The sequence below is a fragment of the Macaca fascicularis genome, chromosome 5 (assembly GCF_037993035.2).
Source record: "Macaca fascicularis isolate 582-1 chromosome 5, T2T-MFA8v1.1".
NCBI classification, from domain to species: domain Eukaryota; kingdom Metazoa; phylum Chordata; class Mammalia; order Primates; family Cercopithecidae; genus Macaca; species Macaca fascicularis.
The window spans coordinates 163088302-163105580 of NC_088379.1; the positions used below are offsets into that span (position 1 = coordinate 163088302).

At 39.7% G+C, this 17279-nt stretch overlaps 2 protein-coding genes across 13 annotated transcripts in view; one reads left to right on the plus strand and one right to left on the minus strand.

The window, feature by feature from the left end:
• GASK1B (golgi associated kinase 1B) overlaps positions 1-14294 on the minus strand; it is a 47522-nt gene extending 33228 nt beyond the window's left edge. For 2 of the 4 annotated variants that reach the window (XM_074040998.1, XM_005556173.4), the window contains exons 1-2: positions 14260-14294; positions 12392-13525 (exon numbers count right to left, since the gene is read on the minus strand). In XM_074040998.1, coding sequence (XP_073897099.1) covers positions 12392-13301 — 910 coding nt within the window. In that variant the 5' untranslated portion in view covers positions 13302-13525; positions 14260-14294. Of the gene's footprint in view, positions 1-12391; positions 13526-14255 lie in introns of all 4 variants that reach the window. The other 2 variants (XM_074040999.1, XM_045392991.2) reach the window with 1 other exon arrangement.
• A 338-nt stretch (positions 14295-14632) lies between these two features.
• TMEM144 (transmembrane protein 144) overlaps positions 14633-17279 on the plus strand; it is a 96910-nt gene continuing 94263 nt past the window's right edge. For 5 of the 9 annotated variants that reach the window (XM_045392994.2, XM_074041001.1, XM_074041004.1 and 2 more), the window contains exon 1: positions 14633-14863. The gene's annotated coding sequence lies outside the window, so the exon portion shown is untranslated. Of the gene's footprint in view, positions 14864-14967; positions 15024-16525; positions 16788-17279 lie in introns of those variants that run through there. The other 4 variants (XM_065545643.2, XM_015450971.4, XM_074041002.1 and 1 more) reach the window with 2 other exon arrangements.

Sequence of the window (17279 nt, forward strand, 5' to 3'; positions counted from 1 at the left end):
TTTTTAAAGAGTATAACTTATGATTAGAGCTCAGACTCTGGAATCCAACACAATTCTGGTCACATTATGTCTTAGTTTTGTAAAGTTAGAGAAGTTATGTAACCTTTTTAAACCTTGTTTTTCTCACCTGTAAAATGAAGCAATAACATACCTTCAAAACTGACCTTATTAGGAAGAAATGAGATCGTGCATCTAAAATTCCCAGCATGGTACCTAATATAAACACATGCCCCAGAAAGGTTTTGCTCTGATGACTATTACATATATACATCACATAATCACATAATTCATCAGGCTTCAACTGACCTTTACTATTTCTTGAGGATTTACTGTGCACTAAACACTATTCTAGAACCGGAAGCTACATACATGAATAGATAAATGTCAAGTTTTTTGCTTTCATGGAACTTACATTTCTACCAGGAGAAAGAGACAAAATTTATGCAAAGAAAAAAAGCTATTTCGGATCATCTTGTATGTAGAGTTTGTCATAATTATTTCACTAAATATTATACTATAAATATTTATTTCAATTATTTTTAAATAGTGCCACTGTAATTGTAATGCAATAATCTAGCCCAGTGATCAGCAAATTTTATAAAAGGCAGATAGTAAATATTTTAGGCTTTGAGGGCCTAAAATATCACAACTATTCAACTATGCCACTGTTCAACTCCATTGTAGCCCAAAAGCAGTCATGGAAAATATATAAACAAGTGGTCGTAACTATTCCATTAACATTTTATCATGTATGCCGAAACTTAAATTTCATGTGAGTCTCAAGGGTCATAGCGATATCACTAATCTTCTGATTTTTGTGAATCATTTAAAATTATAGAGACGATTTTTAGTTCACAGAATAAAAACAGGCAGTGGGCTATTTTTGGCCCACAGGCTATATATTAACCCCTAATTTAATTTATGAGTATACTGTATGACAGTCACCATTTCTCTATTTTAGATCAACAAATTTTTGGAATGATACATTTTCTATACTAATCATTAAAAAGGCATTCTCAAACTGCCAAAGAAAGTGTTCAACTGATAAGTATAATTGGTTTTCAATTAATAGCCTATGTTTTTCTCCCAATCCATCCCTTTCCCCTCAGCAAAATCTTCTGAATGCCGACTATCGCATAAAGACATTCTTTCCTGCCCTGCTAGAAATCAGTGCACCTCAGGAAAGGGGATTCCCAGAGAACCAGAAGAAAGCATGGTGAGCAGCAAGACTTAGACTGAGTCACAGATGGCTGTGGTTTCTTTCCACACACAGGTCTTCTTGCTACATATACATGTGTGGCCCTTGCAGGTAATAATAGTAGTCACTATAACTCCAGATCTCAGAGCAATGACTACTTCTGTGAGGAGAATTCCACTTCTTTTAATATATGGCTTTTGAAAGAATTCAATGAACCTTGATGGATTTGAAGAGATGACAGAAAAACTGCCTCTGAAAACAGGAAACTGGTTAAACCAACTTACCCTGAAGTGTTTCAGAGATGAGAAGCATTCATCTCTCCACATTCAGGTTTGTCAAAATGATGCAGTACTGAACTCACCAGAGAAATCTCAACAAGTGAAGAGATAAAATTCTGTCACAGTGGTGAGAAAGCGGGTTTTAAAAGATATGTGGGTGTTCATGTGAATTAAAGGTTATAGAGCTGTCCTAAAAAATGAGACTTGCCAGGAAAGCTTCTTTTTTTCTGAAATCTGAATATTTCCCCTGAATTTTGATGTTCTCCCAAGTCGTTTTTTATTCAAAAGCACAAAGAAGACATTCTTCTGAGAAGATGAACATGAAAATTCACTTAGAATGAGTGCTTTACACAATCTTCTTTGTCTAGATTTATTAAATGCCGTTCACTTTGAGCACTGGCTGAGTGGTTTTGTGGAATTATAGGTGAATGCTAAGCATGTTGGGTGGAGCTGTGAATGTCTGTGTGCATTTGTCACTGAGCAAAAACAAGAAGAAAAGTCTTGAGCTCTGAAATGAAAAGTTCTTTCTCCTGCACGGTCCATGTTCCAAGACTCCTTGTGAACAAGATAAAAAGCAAGTGACAGTCCAGCTCAAGTCCTTCATTAAAAACAATTCTACAATACCCATTGAAGAAAACAAAAGCCAGTCAGACTTGAGTGGCATCTTTGTTATAGGAAACAAATTCTCTTGGGCGCCATTGCAACTGTCAACAACACATTGAAGGAAAACTTTAATGCAAAAAGAAATAAACCTCTATAAGGTTTTCATGATTTTTAAAAACAGTAGGTGGGGAGGTAGGAGTCTGTAGATTACATAGGCATAGATTTTATATGGCCAAACAAGTCCTGAATCTAGGAATTTGTCCTAGAGCAAATTAAAATCACAATAAGATATGACTTCATCCCAGTCAGAAGGGCTATGATTAAAAAGACAAAAAGATTACAAGTGTTGGTGAGGGTTTGGAGAAAGCGGAACCCTTAGCACTGCCGGTCAGAATGTGCATTAATACAGCCATGATGGAAAACAGTATGGAAGTTTCTCAGGAAGCTAAAAATAGAATTACCATACTATCCAGTAATCCTAATTCCGGGTGTCTATCCAAAGGAATTGAAATCGGTATGCCGAAGAGATGTCTGTACTCCCATGTTCACTGCAGCACTATTTATAATAGCTAAGTTATGGAAGCAACCTAGGTGTCCATCATCAGAAAATGGATAAGAAAAATGTGCTATGTTACATATACACAATGGAATTCTATTATTCACCCTTTAAAAAGGGAGAAATCCTGTCATTTGTAACAACATGGATGAACCTGGATGACACTATTTTAAGCAAAATAATCCAGGCACAGAAAGACAAATACTGCATGACCTCATTTATATGTGGAATAAAAAAGTGGAACTCAAAAGTAGAGAGGAGAATGGTGGCTACCAGAGGCTGGGAGAGGGGGTTAAATTGGAAAAGGCTTGATCAACAGGTACAAAGTTTTGGTTAGACAGGACAGATAAGCTTTAGTGATCTATTGTACAGAATGGTGACTATAATAAATAATAATACAACGTATATATCAAAATTACTAAAAGAATATATTTACAATTTTTCACCAAAAAAAAAGATAATCCTATGATTCGAAGAAGCCTAAAAAATAAATTAATTAAAATTTAAATTTTTTTAAAAGTAAGGTGATGGATTTTTAAATTAGCATAATTTAATAATTCCACATTGTAAACATATATCAAAAATCACCTTGTGCCCATAAATATATAGAAATACTCAACTGAAAATTAGATTAAATAATAGAAAAGAAGTAGATCTCTGGGTGACTCAGAATATGTTTCATATATTTATTTATCTAACTGTTTTTCACTTCATAGTTTGTTTTCTCTAGGCCTGAGTTAAAATAATCTCCATACTTCCTCAGGAGTTAGCTAAGTGTGAAGTTAAGGAAGCAGGAAAGGAGAATGTCTTGTGACTTCATTCATCACCAACTACCTAAACAACCTAAATCGCCAGTTCTCCTCTGAAAACAAGCGTTCTTCTTTGTTCCAACGAATGGGCAGGAACTTCTGCTTTCTAGGTCTGCCCTGAACTTCTGCTGTATAAATGGAAACTCCAAGACCCTTCCTGTCTCAATATTCCACTTTAAAAAACAGGAATCAAATTTGACTTCAGAGGGTGGTGATGATGTGGTCACTGTGCCAGACTCTACAATCACATTTGGCAGATGAAGTCTTGGTCACATCAGGGTGACTCAGTCCTGGGGGATTTAGCATTTGTTAATCCAGTTAAATCCATGAATTCCTGACCTGAGTGACCCTCTTACTTCTTACAGTGCAAAGCCCATGACATCACCCCCTTTCTTCAAACCCTTCAGTGACTCCCTATTTTCTTCAAGATAAAGTCCAGGCTCCTTACAGGACATAAAACACACTCACTCTTACTTACCACAGCTTAACTCACATCATGCCCCCCAAACCCTAATCTGTTGTTTTTCAGAACTATTTGCAATTTCCTGAACACACTCTGCTTTCACACGTTTTTCATAGTCTGTTCCCTCTATACTTTCTGCACCCATCCCATCTCTCACACCACCCACAGTGACTTTTAAGAACCAGTTCTGGCATTACCTCTTCCAAAAGTATTTATAATTTCCCACTCAACCCCCTACATACACAATCTAGGCTTAATTCTCCCTCTCTTTGCCTACAGGGCCTCCTAAAAATATCTCCGTTGATGTTTTTATCACACCCTTTTTGTAAGGTAGGTTTGCTTAACGGTCTCCTGTCTTCCAAGCTGAGAGCTCTGAAGAACAGACACTACTTCTTAGTCCTCTGGATCTCCAACTTTTGATGCAGTGTCTAGAACAAAGCAAGCACTCACAAGTTCTGAACGCATTTTTGCAGAATCCCCCAATGTTCATGTATAGCTCTTAGAGTCTAAGGAATGGTCCATGGACCCAGAATAAAACTTTGCCTGGCATGACATCCTAGTAAGGTGTAATTTCACTGTCTCCATTCAACATGAATTGGGAAGGATTAGAGAAAAACTTGAGAAATAGAGCCAGGGATGTGCAGAGGTTTTGATGCCCTCATTCTGTCCAGCTTGTGCTCAACTATCCACTCCGATGTATCTCTTATACACTGGGACGATGAAAATAGGGGTGGTGGAAGCACTACTGCCTCTCTCCTTCTGAGCCCAGATTACTATCATGAGAAGGGGAACAGTTAGGCATCATGGCTACATTCAGGAATCAGGAGACAAGGCAATGGGAAACGTGGTCACAATCTGGATGGATGATTAACAGGGAAAGCCCCAGGCTGCAGTCATTGAAGGCTCACACATGATGTGAAGGGACAGCGGGAGGCAGTAAGGCACAGTTTTGAGGAATGAGGCTATGGAGTCCTCTTGACCCATGTCTGTATCCCAGCCCTACTGCATGCTACCTGTGGGCTTTCAGGGAACATACATTATTCTTTCATCCTCCGTTTCCCCTCAGGAAATGTGTATAAGAACATCTGATGTAGGGGACTGTTGTGACATTTAATAAGATAATGGATGCAAACTGCCTAGCACCCCACAAATAAGAGATCTCGTTATTATCCTCTATAAGCTCCAAGGTCCTTCTCTAAATGAAAAATGTAGGTGCCCATTTATTCTACTCAAGTAAACATCGATCTGGATAAACCAACTAAGAAAATCTAAAGAAATATATCACAAAGAGCTACATCAGCTTAGAAATGGCTTAAAAAGGGTGGCATTCAAGAGCGCTAGCTGGGCACGGTGGCTCATGCCTGCAATCCCAGCACTTTGGGAAACCAAGGCAGGTGGATCATGAGGTCAGAGGTTTGAGACCAGCCTGGCCAACATGGTGAAACCCTGTCTCTACTAAAAATACAAAAATTAGCCGGGCGTGGTGACAGGCGCCTGTAATTCCAGTTACTCAGGAGGCTGAGGGAAGAGAATTACTTGAACCCAGGAGGCAAAGGTTGCAGTGAGCCGAGATCTCACCACTGCACTCCAGCCTGTCTCGGGAAAAAAATAAAAGAAAAAAAAGGTGTTAGTATGTGTTAAGCAATGTTATATGTTATACATACTAACTCATTTAATTCTCATGACAACTCTAAGGTAAGTAATGTTATCATCACTGTTTTTATTATCATCATCCCTATTATACTAATAAAATATAAAACACAGAAAGATTAAGTAACTTTTCCCCAGATCACCTAGCTAGCAAGTGGCAGAATCCAGATTCACCTGCAAGGAGTCTACATTCCCCGTCAACACCCCAAAATACAAAGCTATTTGAATTACAAACTGTACCACTTTCCCCTAGTACCTAGGGCAGTGCCTCACAGGTAAAAATGCCATTGAATTGAGTTGATTACAAACACATTGAAACTGTAACAATTCTTCTTTAACTTAGGTAGGAAGAGCTATCTAGCACCCCTGCACCTGTGTGATCCTTACAGCAACTCAGAGACAGCAGCTGATTCACTCCTACTGAAGAGCCCACCTCCTTGAGCTTGGGAAGGTGCTTAGTGAATCCTCACATCAGTGACAGGAAGATTTCCTCCAGAACACTGAACTCACACATGGCCCTGTAGTGTCAGCGCCACAAGAGCAGAGATTCCTGACTGTTTTGTTCACTGATGCAGCCCCAGTGACTAGAATAGTGGCTAGCACACAGCACGTGCTCAATAAATACATGTTAAAGGAAGAAAAGATAAATGTGATCCTATAGAAGACAATAGATTGCATGGAGTTAAGGCACATGCATCTCTTATGCTGTGAGTACTGTGGCAACCATTAATCACCCCTTTGATCCCAGCTGTGTGTGGGACCAAGGGACAAATTACACAGCAGAGAAGGTTGCCCGGTTCCCCATTTGCCTATGAAGTTATGTAGTGAGCAAACAAGAGGACGCTGGAGCACAGCGCTGCTTAGAGCCGAGGCTCAGTAAACTTTTGTTCACTGATGAATGAATGTATTAAGCTGACCAGCTCAATTTGATTCATAAAGAAATAGCCTTAGGGCTTTTCTGAGGAAGAACACAACATACTTTCAATCCAACTTTTTAAAAAATAAAACATGATTATACACTCCTAAATAAATATTTCCACAAAGTTTGCCTATATGTCAAAGATTTCTAGGATTCGGAAGCCAGTATGTTCCCAGGTTGTGAGGACGTCTGTGTTATTCTCAACACTCCCTGCAAAATGACGATGTCCTTACCTGAGAGCCTAAAACAATATAAAATGCAAAGCTGCCATCCCTCTGCCTCGGCAACTGCACATTCACCCAGAACTCACAGTGCTGCTCACATAGGCTTGAAAAGAGAGTGAAAAACACACAACATATTTCTCCTCCTTTATAATACGAAGAGGCAATACAAGTTGGAAAACAGTGAGCAACTTGGGATCTACAATGAATTTAAATGGAAGTTTGTGGGGTGCCTGCAGTTTGTCATGTAAGCAGCCTTGACATACAGAATTCCTGGAACTGGCCTACCTTAATTCAGTCTGACAGCTCTGTGGAATAAAGCAGCATCCTAAAAATAAAGCATACATAATCTATCTTCCATGCTGGGCATGAAAAATAGTACAATGCTTAAATGCTACCAAAATGGTGTCCCTTGAGATTCATTCACATTATACTGTGCAGACTACAGGGGAAGCTCTGGCAAAGCTGCTAAATCAGAGATCACAGAAGCATGCTGGGTTGTCTCTGTTTTTATTCTCTTGATTTTTACATGGACATAGTCTGCTTTGTCTAATCCTAGATAAATACTTTAGGATATTTTCGCTTTTTTAACTATCAAAATGTATCAGCATCACACAGTATCTGGTGACTTTTATAGTAATTTGAGACTCTTGCAAGGAAAATTTGGCAGAAAACAAATATGTTCCGTCACATTGATACACATGTGATTGTTTATGGTAAACAAGAAAATCTGGTAAGCACTGGCACCTTGGCTTGCACGAAAAAAACTTGTAGCAGTGTTCACAATGATACATCAGTACTGCACTTGAGTAAAAATATTATCAACGTTAGATTATTGAATTGAAAAAAGAAATTAAACAGAAATGTTGGCATAGTGGTAAAATCAGAAACCATCATGCTAAAATGTGTACATTTTTGACATTACCCCATGATTGTAGTAAGTTATATTTGTGAGGTAGTGTGGGTTAACAGAAGCAACATGAGGAAACTTCAGTGTCAGAGACAGAATTGGGCACAAATTCCAATTTCATTGCTCTCTAGGTAGGCGATGTAGGGCAAATTTTATAAGCTCACTGAGCCTCAGGATTCCCCTATTTAAAATAAGAGTAATATCTGCTGCGTAAAATTGTCAGGTGGTATAATAGACAACACACGTCAAATACAGTGTAAGTACTATATGATACATAACACTAGATTCTTTGTCACAATTGAAAAATACTTCCTTATTGCATACAAACATTTTAAGGCCCTTTGATGCTATATTTTAATTCATTTTAAGACTTCCTACACAGAAACATATAGGATGAAAATCTGCTCCAGTGGTAACTGCTGGATCTTATATTGTGGCACACTGCTGGCTCTGCCTACTTAATTACTATCTTGCCCTTCCTCAAGTGCACCCTTCTCATTTTCTAGGATATCTTGGAGCATAATCTGTCAGAAAATAGTCTGTTATAAAGTACAATACCAGTAAGTCCACTAATTTCACACATCTTTTTGTATTCAAGAAGAATCATCTAGAACTCATCAGGTCACACAATCAAGATCTTGTCTCAGACTAAACTGAGCTAGCTGACTGGATCACCCACACCAGTTCTGCCAATTTAGAAAAACCCTAAAGATGACCTTTATTAATTGGAACTCTTTGTCTTTTAACTAAATCAACAGAGAGCTTTATCTGAAAGGCTGGGGCAGGCAGATTAGTTAATTTACAGCATTTGATTCCTTTTTACATCTCCCTTTCCACATCACATATCCATTTTATAATTACTCTGGGCCTCAACTTCTATATTTGTTAAATGTTTGTCAGAGTCCCCAAACTCTATGTCACCTGGGTGCAGCTGGTAGATGATGATTTAATGAAATAATGCAAGCACAGTACTTAGAACGGTGCCTGGTATATATATCTAGGAAAATTGAATGACTCTTAGCTATGGTTAAGGTTGCTTTGTCTCCTTGAGGATAAAAAGGAGGTTCCCATAGCTACATCTGTGCATCAGTGTATAAGTAATCTGTTTCATTATATTAAATAACTATACTTCCTAGTAGGCTGTGGTGATAGAGAAAGACGACTTACCTTAGGGCCCCTTAAAGGATTTGTTGAGGGAAGCAGATTTGTGAAAAGAGAAAAGACTTGGAAATTAGAAGACAAAAATTTTTGCTGGACAACTCATCACATGTCCTTGAGCATTCTTCTTGCCTTTCATTCATCTCTAAATTGAGGTTTAAAAAGTCTACTGCATAGGATTCTTAGAAAAATTAACTAAGACAGCTTAAATATCTAAATTCAACTTGCAACACAGACTAACCACTTCCTTGGTGCCAGATATAAATTTATTTTTGTAAACATTAATCAAAAGTCAGAACAGAAACAACATTTAGGGCAGATTACTTACAGGCTTTGCTGGCTTCTCACTCTCTCAAATATTAAAAGATCTACTCCCAGACCAAACCTGATCATCAGAGAAATATATACCTAAATTAAATCCTATTGTTCCTCCTGCAGAAAACTCGTATCAAATTACACTAGAGCGTGATGCCAACACACCACATTGATAGTCCTCACAAGAATAAGCCCTGTAAACCTTTCATTTGCATTGTAAGGAGGCTACAAAAACATTTTTTATTACATCCACAATGAATTCCTTATGAGATCCTCCAGGAGAAAGTCTAGCCTGGACTTAAGACTAAAAATGTTATTACGCGTCCTAAGTATTAGAAGCTAGTGGCTTCCAGTATAGATTTACTGTTTAGAGTCCAAGGAACAAGCAATGAACGCATTCCTTCATTCGTTCAAAATATTTATTGAGTTTCTACTATAGGCCAGACTCTCCACTAAGATCCAGAAATGCAATTCTAAAGAAAATGGGAAGTATCTTTGACTTCAGAGACCTAGAGAGTAGTGGGAAGGAACAGATGATTAAGCAAATGATTATAATACAAAAATGTATTATATAATATAATGATATAGAGCAAGCTGAAAAAGATGCTAGGTAACTAGGTAAGATCTGTTGCCTCTCTGGGTGGACTGAGAGGCTCAAATAAAGTCAAACTTTGACTAACAGAATAGGAGGGCCCTAGAAGAAAGCTACACACTTCTGTGGAAATCAGGGAAGAAAGACATAGTGAGGAAAAGACTAGAAATAGGTGGATGGGTAGAGATACTGAGAACCTAATGCTGTCTATACCATGACCAGAAGTGTTCTATTTATGTACTTTGCATCACTATAACAGTCTGCTTGAGTAGAATTATATTGTGTAGAGTATTCATAACTATATGAAATCATTTCATGAGCCCCTGAAGAAACTGACCTGACTTTGTGACTCTAAATGACTAAGTTGAAGAAGGTATCAAAGAGAGAATGTTGTTTGAGATATAATCTTAGAGATTTTATTTATTAAATTGAGTCATACTAGTATAACCTTATTAGTTTATTTCCATCACCACTCCCATATGAAAGGAGAGAGAAATATCCAGGCTATACTGAGATTACAAACCCCTCCTTCAAATGAATTTTTGTTCTCAAAGATGCTGGAAATTCAGAGCAAAAAATTAAATACCTAAGAGGAATCGTGATTACAAAAGTTTAATTAAGCAGTTTTAGCCATAGTCTTATCACATAAGAAAATAATACATGAGACTTAGAGATTATGTGAGGAATTCAATGAACTTGGTACGTCCTGTGCTTGGTATAATAATAATAATAACCAATATTTATTGAAGGTTTATCTTGTGGCAAATCCTGGTTCTAAGTGTTTTCCATATATTAACTAACAACAGTCTCATATGGTAGGCAGTATTGTCATTTTACAGCTGAGGAAACTGAGGCATAAAGAGACATGGCAACATTTCCAAGTCATAAGATTGGTAAGTTCAAACCTAGTTAGTCCAACTCCAGGGCCCAGGCTCTTAGTCACTACTGTATTCTCCCAACTTCCATCCAAGAGTGTCTAAGGGAAGCTCAAAGGACACATCAGAGAACCCTGCCTCAGGATGTACCCAGGAGTTCATCTTCTCCTCTCTGGGGCCTTTATGACATGAAAATGAATGGGATTACAGCATAACAAGAGGGATCCTGTGCCCTACTCTGCTCAGAACAGTCGGTTGTGCCTATTGTCCCAATGCCCACCAGCAGCTCCTTTCATGCCACACAGTTCCAGTTTGAATAATAAGTTACATATTCACCTAAGTCCAGTGGCTAAGAAGTTATGTTCTGAAGTTTGCTGGGCCTACAATCAAAACCCAGTTTAGCCACTTACTAGCTGTGGGAGTTGAGGTCAATTACTTTGTCTCAATAAGCCTCAATTTTTTCACCTACTAAATGGAAATAATAATAGTCCCTACATAATAGCATTGCTATGAGAATTCTAGGAGCCAACACATATGAATCGATTTGTATAATCTTTAACAAATTGTGGACACCCAATACAAAATTCATTTTTATCAACATTAGATTAAATGTTTGAGAGGGTTTCTTACATTGGCATAATTGTGGTGGACTGTTTTGTAAACTTGAGACATCAAAGCATACCTGTGAATCTGGAGCACTTAGACAAGAACCACTATCAGTAATGAATGTCCAGTTTTTCTAAGTAAATCACTGGTACTTCAAGGATTATCCATTCTAAAACGAAATTATAATGCTAAAGCCATTGGAAATGCAGTCTGGGTCTCAGCCACTCCAAGGGATTTTAATCCATTCCATTGTAGGCTCCCTGGGAACCTCACTGAAATGCTAAATTTCATGGTGACATGGAGAAAGTAAGTATCCTTTCAGCTTTTAATCTCTTTGGGGTACGTTTTAGCCTCTTGAGCCAATCTGGATTCAAAGTTGTAACTTCTGGCATCATTCTGCATTCAAACATAAGCCACTGACTCACTGTACTTTGTATTCAAACCCTGGAATCGCTTTAATATTCAGGGAATATCCTTTATATGGCATGGGCATGACCGCAGACCAATCCTTTTGCTGGCAACTGCAGTAACTGGCTACATATGTTAGAACCTGCCAAAATGTTTGTCACCCAAGAAGAGAGAATCTTGAAAGACTGGCTCAATAGAACATAGTCAGGGGCTTGATAAAACCACACAGCTAGTTAGTATACATACTGAACAAATTACCAATTTTTGCCTCATTCTTTTTTTGTTGTTAAATAAAGGGGTTAAATCCATTGGAAAAAAAATCAAGGGGTTGAACCTAACATGGTCAGGCTCTGCGCCCCTTAAGAAGATTCCATCTGCTCAAGAACGATAACTCGCTTCCCCCTTACTTTTAAAAACTTCTACTTCCTCCCATAGTAACCTATTTAATAGTATGCCTGACTGTCAGCAAGTTCTTTGCCTCCAGCCTAGCTTCCTCTCCTCATCATGCAAATTGCCGTTGGCTTTAATTAGATTTAATAAACCACTGGGAAGTGCAGCGAGGGAAATGGAGAGCCAAGATTATACAGTATGGGCTTACTCTTGTATGTCCAATACAGCATTTTCCCTGGAACTCTCATATCCTCCCAGGCTGGGAAAATAAAGAATGCCAAGCGCATGGAAAGACAGGCTGCTGCGGCTGCTGCTGCTGCTGCTGTCCAAATGTGAACCGTGGGTGGAGAAAAATCATTTAGAAAAAGACAGTAAGGGAAAAGAGAAAATGAACCCGAATCCCCAACAGCTGCAAATAACGAAGCATGTGAATCTGTTACCTTGGATGAACTCTGCTTTCCTGCTCACAGACGGCAGGGTCCTGTTGAGCCCCAAGATCCTGTCTAGGTGGAAGGCGAACACCTCACTCATGTCCAAGGGCTGCTTGAGAAGCCCACAGGGGCTAGGGCCGCAGCGGAGCACAGCGCCAGGTGCGCCCCCCTCCAGCACCAGCAAACGGGCTCCGCTCTTAGAGGACACTGGCCGGAGCCCTGCCACTGTGCTGTCCGCCAAGAGTCGCATTCTTCGGATGTCATCTTTGCTCAGCCAGGAGGGGGCGCTCTCGCTGTAGATCCTAATGTTGCTTTCCCTGGAGCTGGGCTGCAGGAAGTCTGGGCCCCCGGCTCGCACTCCTGGACCCCGCACCAACCTCCAGGGTCGTTCTCCCATCTTAGCCAGGTTTGCTCCCTGAGCGTACCCAGGTGCTACAGCATCAGCTGCCCTTGCAGCTTCCTGCGGCTGAAGGGATGGTCCGACCAAAGCCTCCTGCCCTAGGGCAGCCGATGCCACTGCATGCTTTTTCCTGCGTTTGGGCTTCACGGTGCCACGGATATTGGCCGGCTTGCTGCGCTTGGAGCGTAGGGTAATGTACACCACATTGGGCTGCAGAGTGGACCCATTGCCCTGGGACTCTGGAGGCGCCAGGGTACCATCCAGGGGTATCTCAGGGAAGGATGACTCGGCGGTGTCGCGGCTGCGATGTGGCCCCTTCTCAGCCACCTGTCCGTGCTGGAGAGAGGCCCTCCCCACCTGGCTCACCAGGAAACCCAGGTAGATGGCACAGGCAGTGCCCAGGAGAAGGTTTCTCCGGGTCCTTGGACGTCGGCTGCTCCAGAGTTTACACACCCGCGGGACGCACAGGGAGCAGATGAACCAGTTTATGAGCTGCCCCGGCTTGTCTGGACAGGTCATTTCTCTGCCGCATCCACATGTTGAACGGAGTTTAAAGTCTGCAGTTGGCTCCTGCTAATGTAATGCATGGTTTCCTGACTTCAGCTGTCGCGTCCGCTTCGGGACATAAATGGTCTCCAGTGGGTAGAGGTGGAAGGAAAGGGTTGGTAATGAAGCTGGGAATGTTTCAGACACAACAAACCTTTTAAACTATCAGTCTCCCCAAGGAGAAATGTGGCTGGTTTCTGGGAATGAATGGATACAGAGTTAACTGAGTCACAATCTCAAACCATTTAAGTTCCTCTACAAGAGTAAAGAAAAAAAGTCATCATTTCCTTTCATAAATATCACCACTAAATGTTTTTAAAAATAAAAGTTAAAACCATGGAAACAAGATAGATGTATAGATTTGACAGTCACTTTAAAGTAGTGAAAACAAGACACAAAAAATCCAAGAGTGTTTTATAACTTGTACCTAGAGTCATTTAAGTTGACTCTGAAGCAAAAGCATTAAAATGTGACAAACCTGGGCTTTTCCTTTTTGAAATTCAGAAAGAACTTAAGACAAGTAATAGGTGATTTTTAAAAACTCTATAACTATACCATATTTACTTTTTAAAGTCCTGAATTAACCAAGTACAAGCAGCAAGTATTAACAATAAAATTTAGAAACATATTCTCTTACTCTAATGGTACAAATTTTTCTTCGTATTAATAATATGTTCCATTAGCTTACATTGTTAGTATAATACAAAGCCGTAAATGTCCATATATGTTGGAAACAGTTGCATTTATTCTGTTTCTCTCTCTCTCTTTCTCTCTTACACATACACACACACACACAACACAACACAACTCTGACTGCTTTTTATTTCTTTTCTTTCCACCGAAGTCAGCTGAAAGAAAATAAAAGCATCTCTAGTTCTGTTTTTTCACTATTAAAAAGAAAAAGAAGAAACTCGTAAGCAACCTTACTTACACAGCTGGCCCCATGCTTGGCTCCAGGAAGAATGTAATCCTTGACTCTAATGCAAAGAACTTTTAAAGGCTGAGGCATGTAAGTAGAACATATTTCATGGTCAAGAGTGTTCCACATTTCAAACATTTCAGTTCAGCTTTAAAAGCTCCCTTGAAAACTACTGATTGCAAAGCAAAACTTGGAAACTGACTGCTGCATGGTTTTAAGAGATATAAGGCTTTTAAAAACAATAGTTAACAAAATAAACATTAATTTTAAATTCGGAAAAAAGAAATGCCGTAGAGAATCAGTTTTCATTCAAATAACTTTCCACTTATTTTTAACCCCTGGGAGCCCTCTAGTGTCGTGTTTGCAAAACAGACTCAGAAATGTCAGTCTCATGAAGTTCAAAAGATCGAGAGTGTTTGCTATCTTGGTGGAGCAGCCGCAGCCAAGGGAAGAACTTGTAAAATGAGGAATGCCATCGCCCCTCGAGTGTCCATCCCGCATAACTTGGGGTTAGAGCACAAGCGTTCCCAGGAACTACTCACCTTACCATCTTGGCCGTTTCATTTGTCTTCCACCAGTTCTGGAAAGAGAAGGCCTAGAAGTTCAGGAAAAAAAGGTAAGAAAGAGTTAATATAAATGAGGGGGAAAAAATAGAACAGTGAGATAAGAGTGCACATAGATAAGGAAAGACATTTATAGTGTGCAGTTGCACAGTGCAACAGTTCACAAAAAGAAGTCATGGATTCTCTCTGATTGGAGGTTTTTAAAAAAAACAGGTAAGGGATTGGCCTGGGTGGTTTGCGTGTCCTAGCACAAAGGCAGGGGCTGATGACCTCGGGGTCTCAATTAGACTATGACAAATAGAATCAAAAGGCAAGAAGACAGAAAGGGAACAGGGATTTTTCCTCCCCACAGAGAAAGAAAGTTGTGATACTGAAGAGTGGGTAAAAGATTAGCATATGGTGTATATTCCTAAAAATACTATATTTTACAATGCAAAAAGAGCAAGGAGTTGGAATATATATGGAAGGAGAGAATAAACGTCCAAGTGGTAAATTGACGAAAATTATAATCAGGCTGTTATTTTAGCACTCTAAACTCAGTCCTTTTTTCCTCTTTAAAAGTCCTGCCACATGGAGGAATGAGAAGGAGCAATCCCAATATTGATAGTAGCCTGGAAGTACCTGGGTATTTTGGCTAAACTTTCTGAGAATTCAGGCCTCAAAGCAATTTTATTTGCACTCAAAAACTCTTAAGGCACATACTTTCATACACACAGAATTATTTTCTATATAGAAAATGTGAACTTCTTGCAGGAAAACCATATCAAAGCTGCATTTTATAATCATCTTATTATTTTCACAGTTAAAGGAACAACTGACTTGGATCTATAAAAATTAAAAGTAAGCCTTTGGCAGAGGCCAGTTATAATAACCAGAAGTCTCCTCCAGCTGTTTTTAGAGCTACTTTTTTCATGGAGAAATGTCTAGGAGATATTGCGAGTTGTGTGAGTTGGTAAATCTGGTTGACTACCTTCCTACCCCACTCCAAAAATGTCTCCTAGAAAAAGAACAATACACTGTCCCCTGCTATAGCCACAATAGGGATTAGTGGAGGCTCCACTCTCTACTCTGAACTATGATATTCAGAAAATGGGCTGAAGAGGGAGGAAGCCTGGCTTTAAATTCTTCTCATTTAACTCTTACGTGTGGTCCCCTGTGGCAAGTCATTTTACCCTGCCTCAGTTTCCCTCATGTGTAAGAGAAGAAAAATAATACCACTCACTCCATCGGTTTCTTGTGATGATTGAATGAGATAGCAGCCTTGGAATGATCATTTGAAATACCATGATGCCTCGTTAAACTGCTCGGAAGCCTGTCTCCTCGGCCCAGGCCTTGACACATAGTCACCATTGCACCACAGCAAAGCTATCACGGTAGAATTGAGGACAAGCACACTGAATTATTTGTAGTCAAGATATTGATGTAACCAATACACTGGATAAACGGGGCTTGTCAGATATAATCAGAACACAATTTTAGTGATTGCCCCCCTCTACTGCCCATTGAAACCTCTTCTGTGGCCCGATATCTCTTTTCAACTTTCTTAAACGGAAACTCAGGCAGGCCCCATGACTTTTCCAGTAATACGTAAATTTTTTTAAAAGTTCTCCAGTTGTTAGCCATAGACATACAGACATATAATATACATAAACTAATTAATATGTTTGATTCTATATCATAGTAAATTTTTAAAAAAATTTCTTTCAAATTTCCAGAATTTCTCCAGAAGATAGCAGTCCCTCAAAAAGCATAACCAAAATCTACTGAAAAGGGACAGAGGAGATCCATCGTAGATTCTTTTTTGTTCCTGCCTAGAGTTCTTGTTCCTTAACCACTCACCCAGCCACTCACCTTACTTTGAGCCTGGCTCTGGCTGTTCCAAGGTAGTGGAGAGAGAGAAGCAATAATGGCAGAAATGGTTTTGCTACTCCATTCATAATGCTGCGAATTGACTTATAAGCTCTCCAGGTTTGGCAGGTATGTAAAGCTGACTCTGCGATGAGCATCTTGTAGTCACTTCAAAGACACCACTATCAAAGCATCTCTCTAGCTGGCTGTCGATGGCCCCTCAGTCCCTTGGAACTTGGTAGCCCCCTGTTCTGCTGAGATCACCTCAACTCTCCAGGCTGTTCTCTTAGGCAGCATTTAGGCTGACTCGCAGGCTGGTTTTCTAACTTGGACCTCTGTGTACTGCCCCACAAGTGATCCAATGGACATGGTCACCATGATTTGCTCCAGTAACCTCAGACTTCCCAATGCAGCAAACCACTTCCCTCAGCACAGTGGATCCATACCTCATTTTGGAATGTGGAAGCAATTGCCATCAATTGCTCATGGTCTCTGTTGAAACCGAATGGAAAGGTGTTTTTTGCCCTCAGGTAGCACGGGACACGGAGAAGTTTAATTTGGTTTTAGAAAAATAAAGCTAAATTCCTTGAACGAGTGTTAGTTTGAAAATTTGTTGCCACA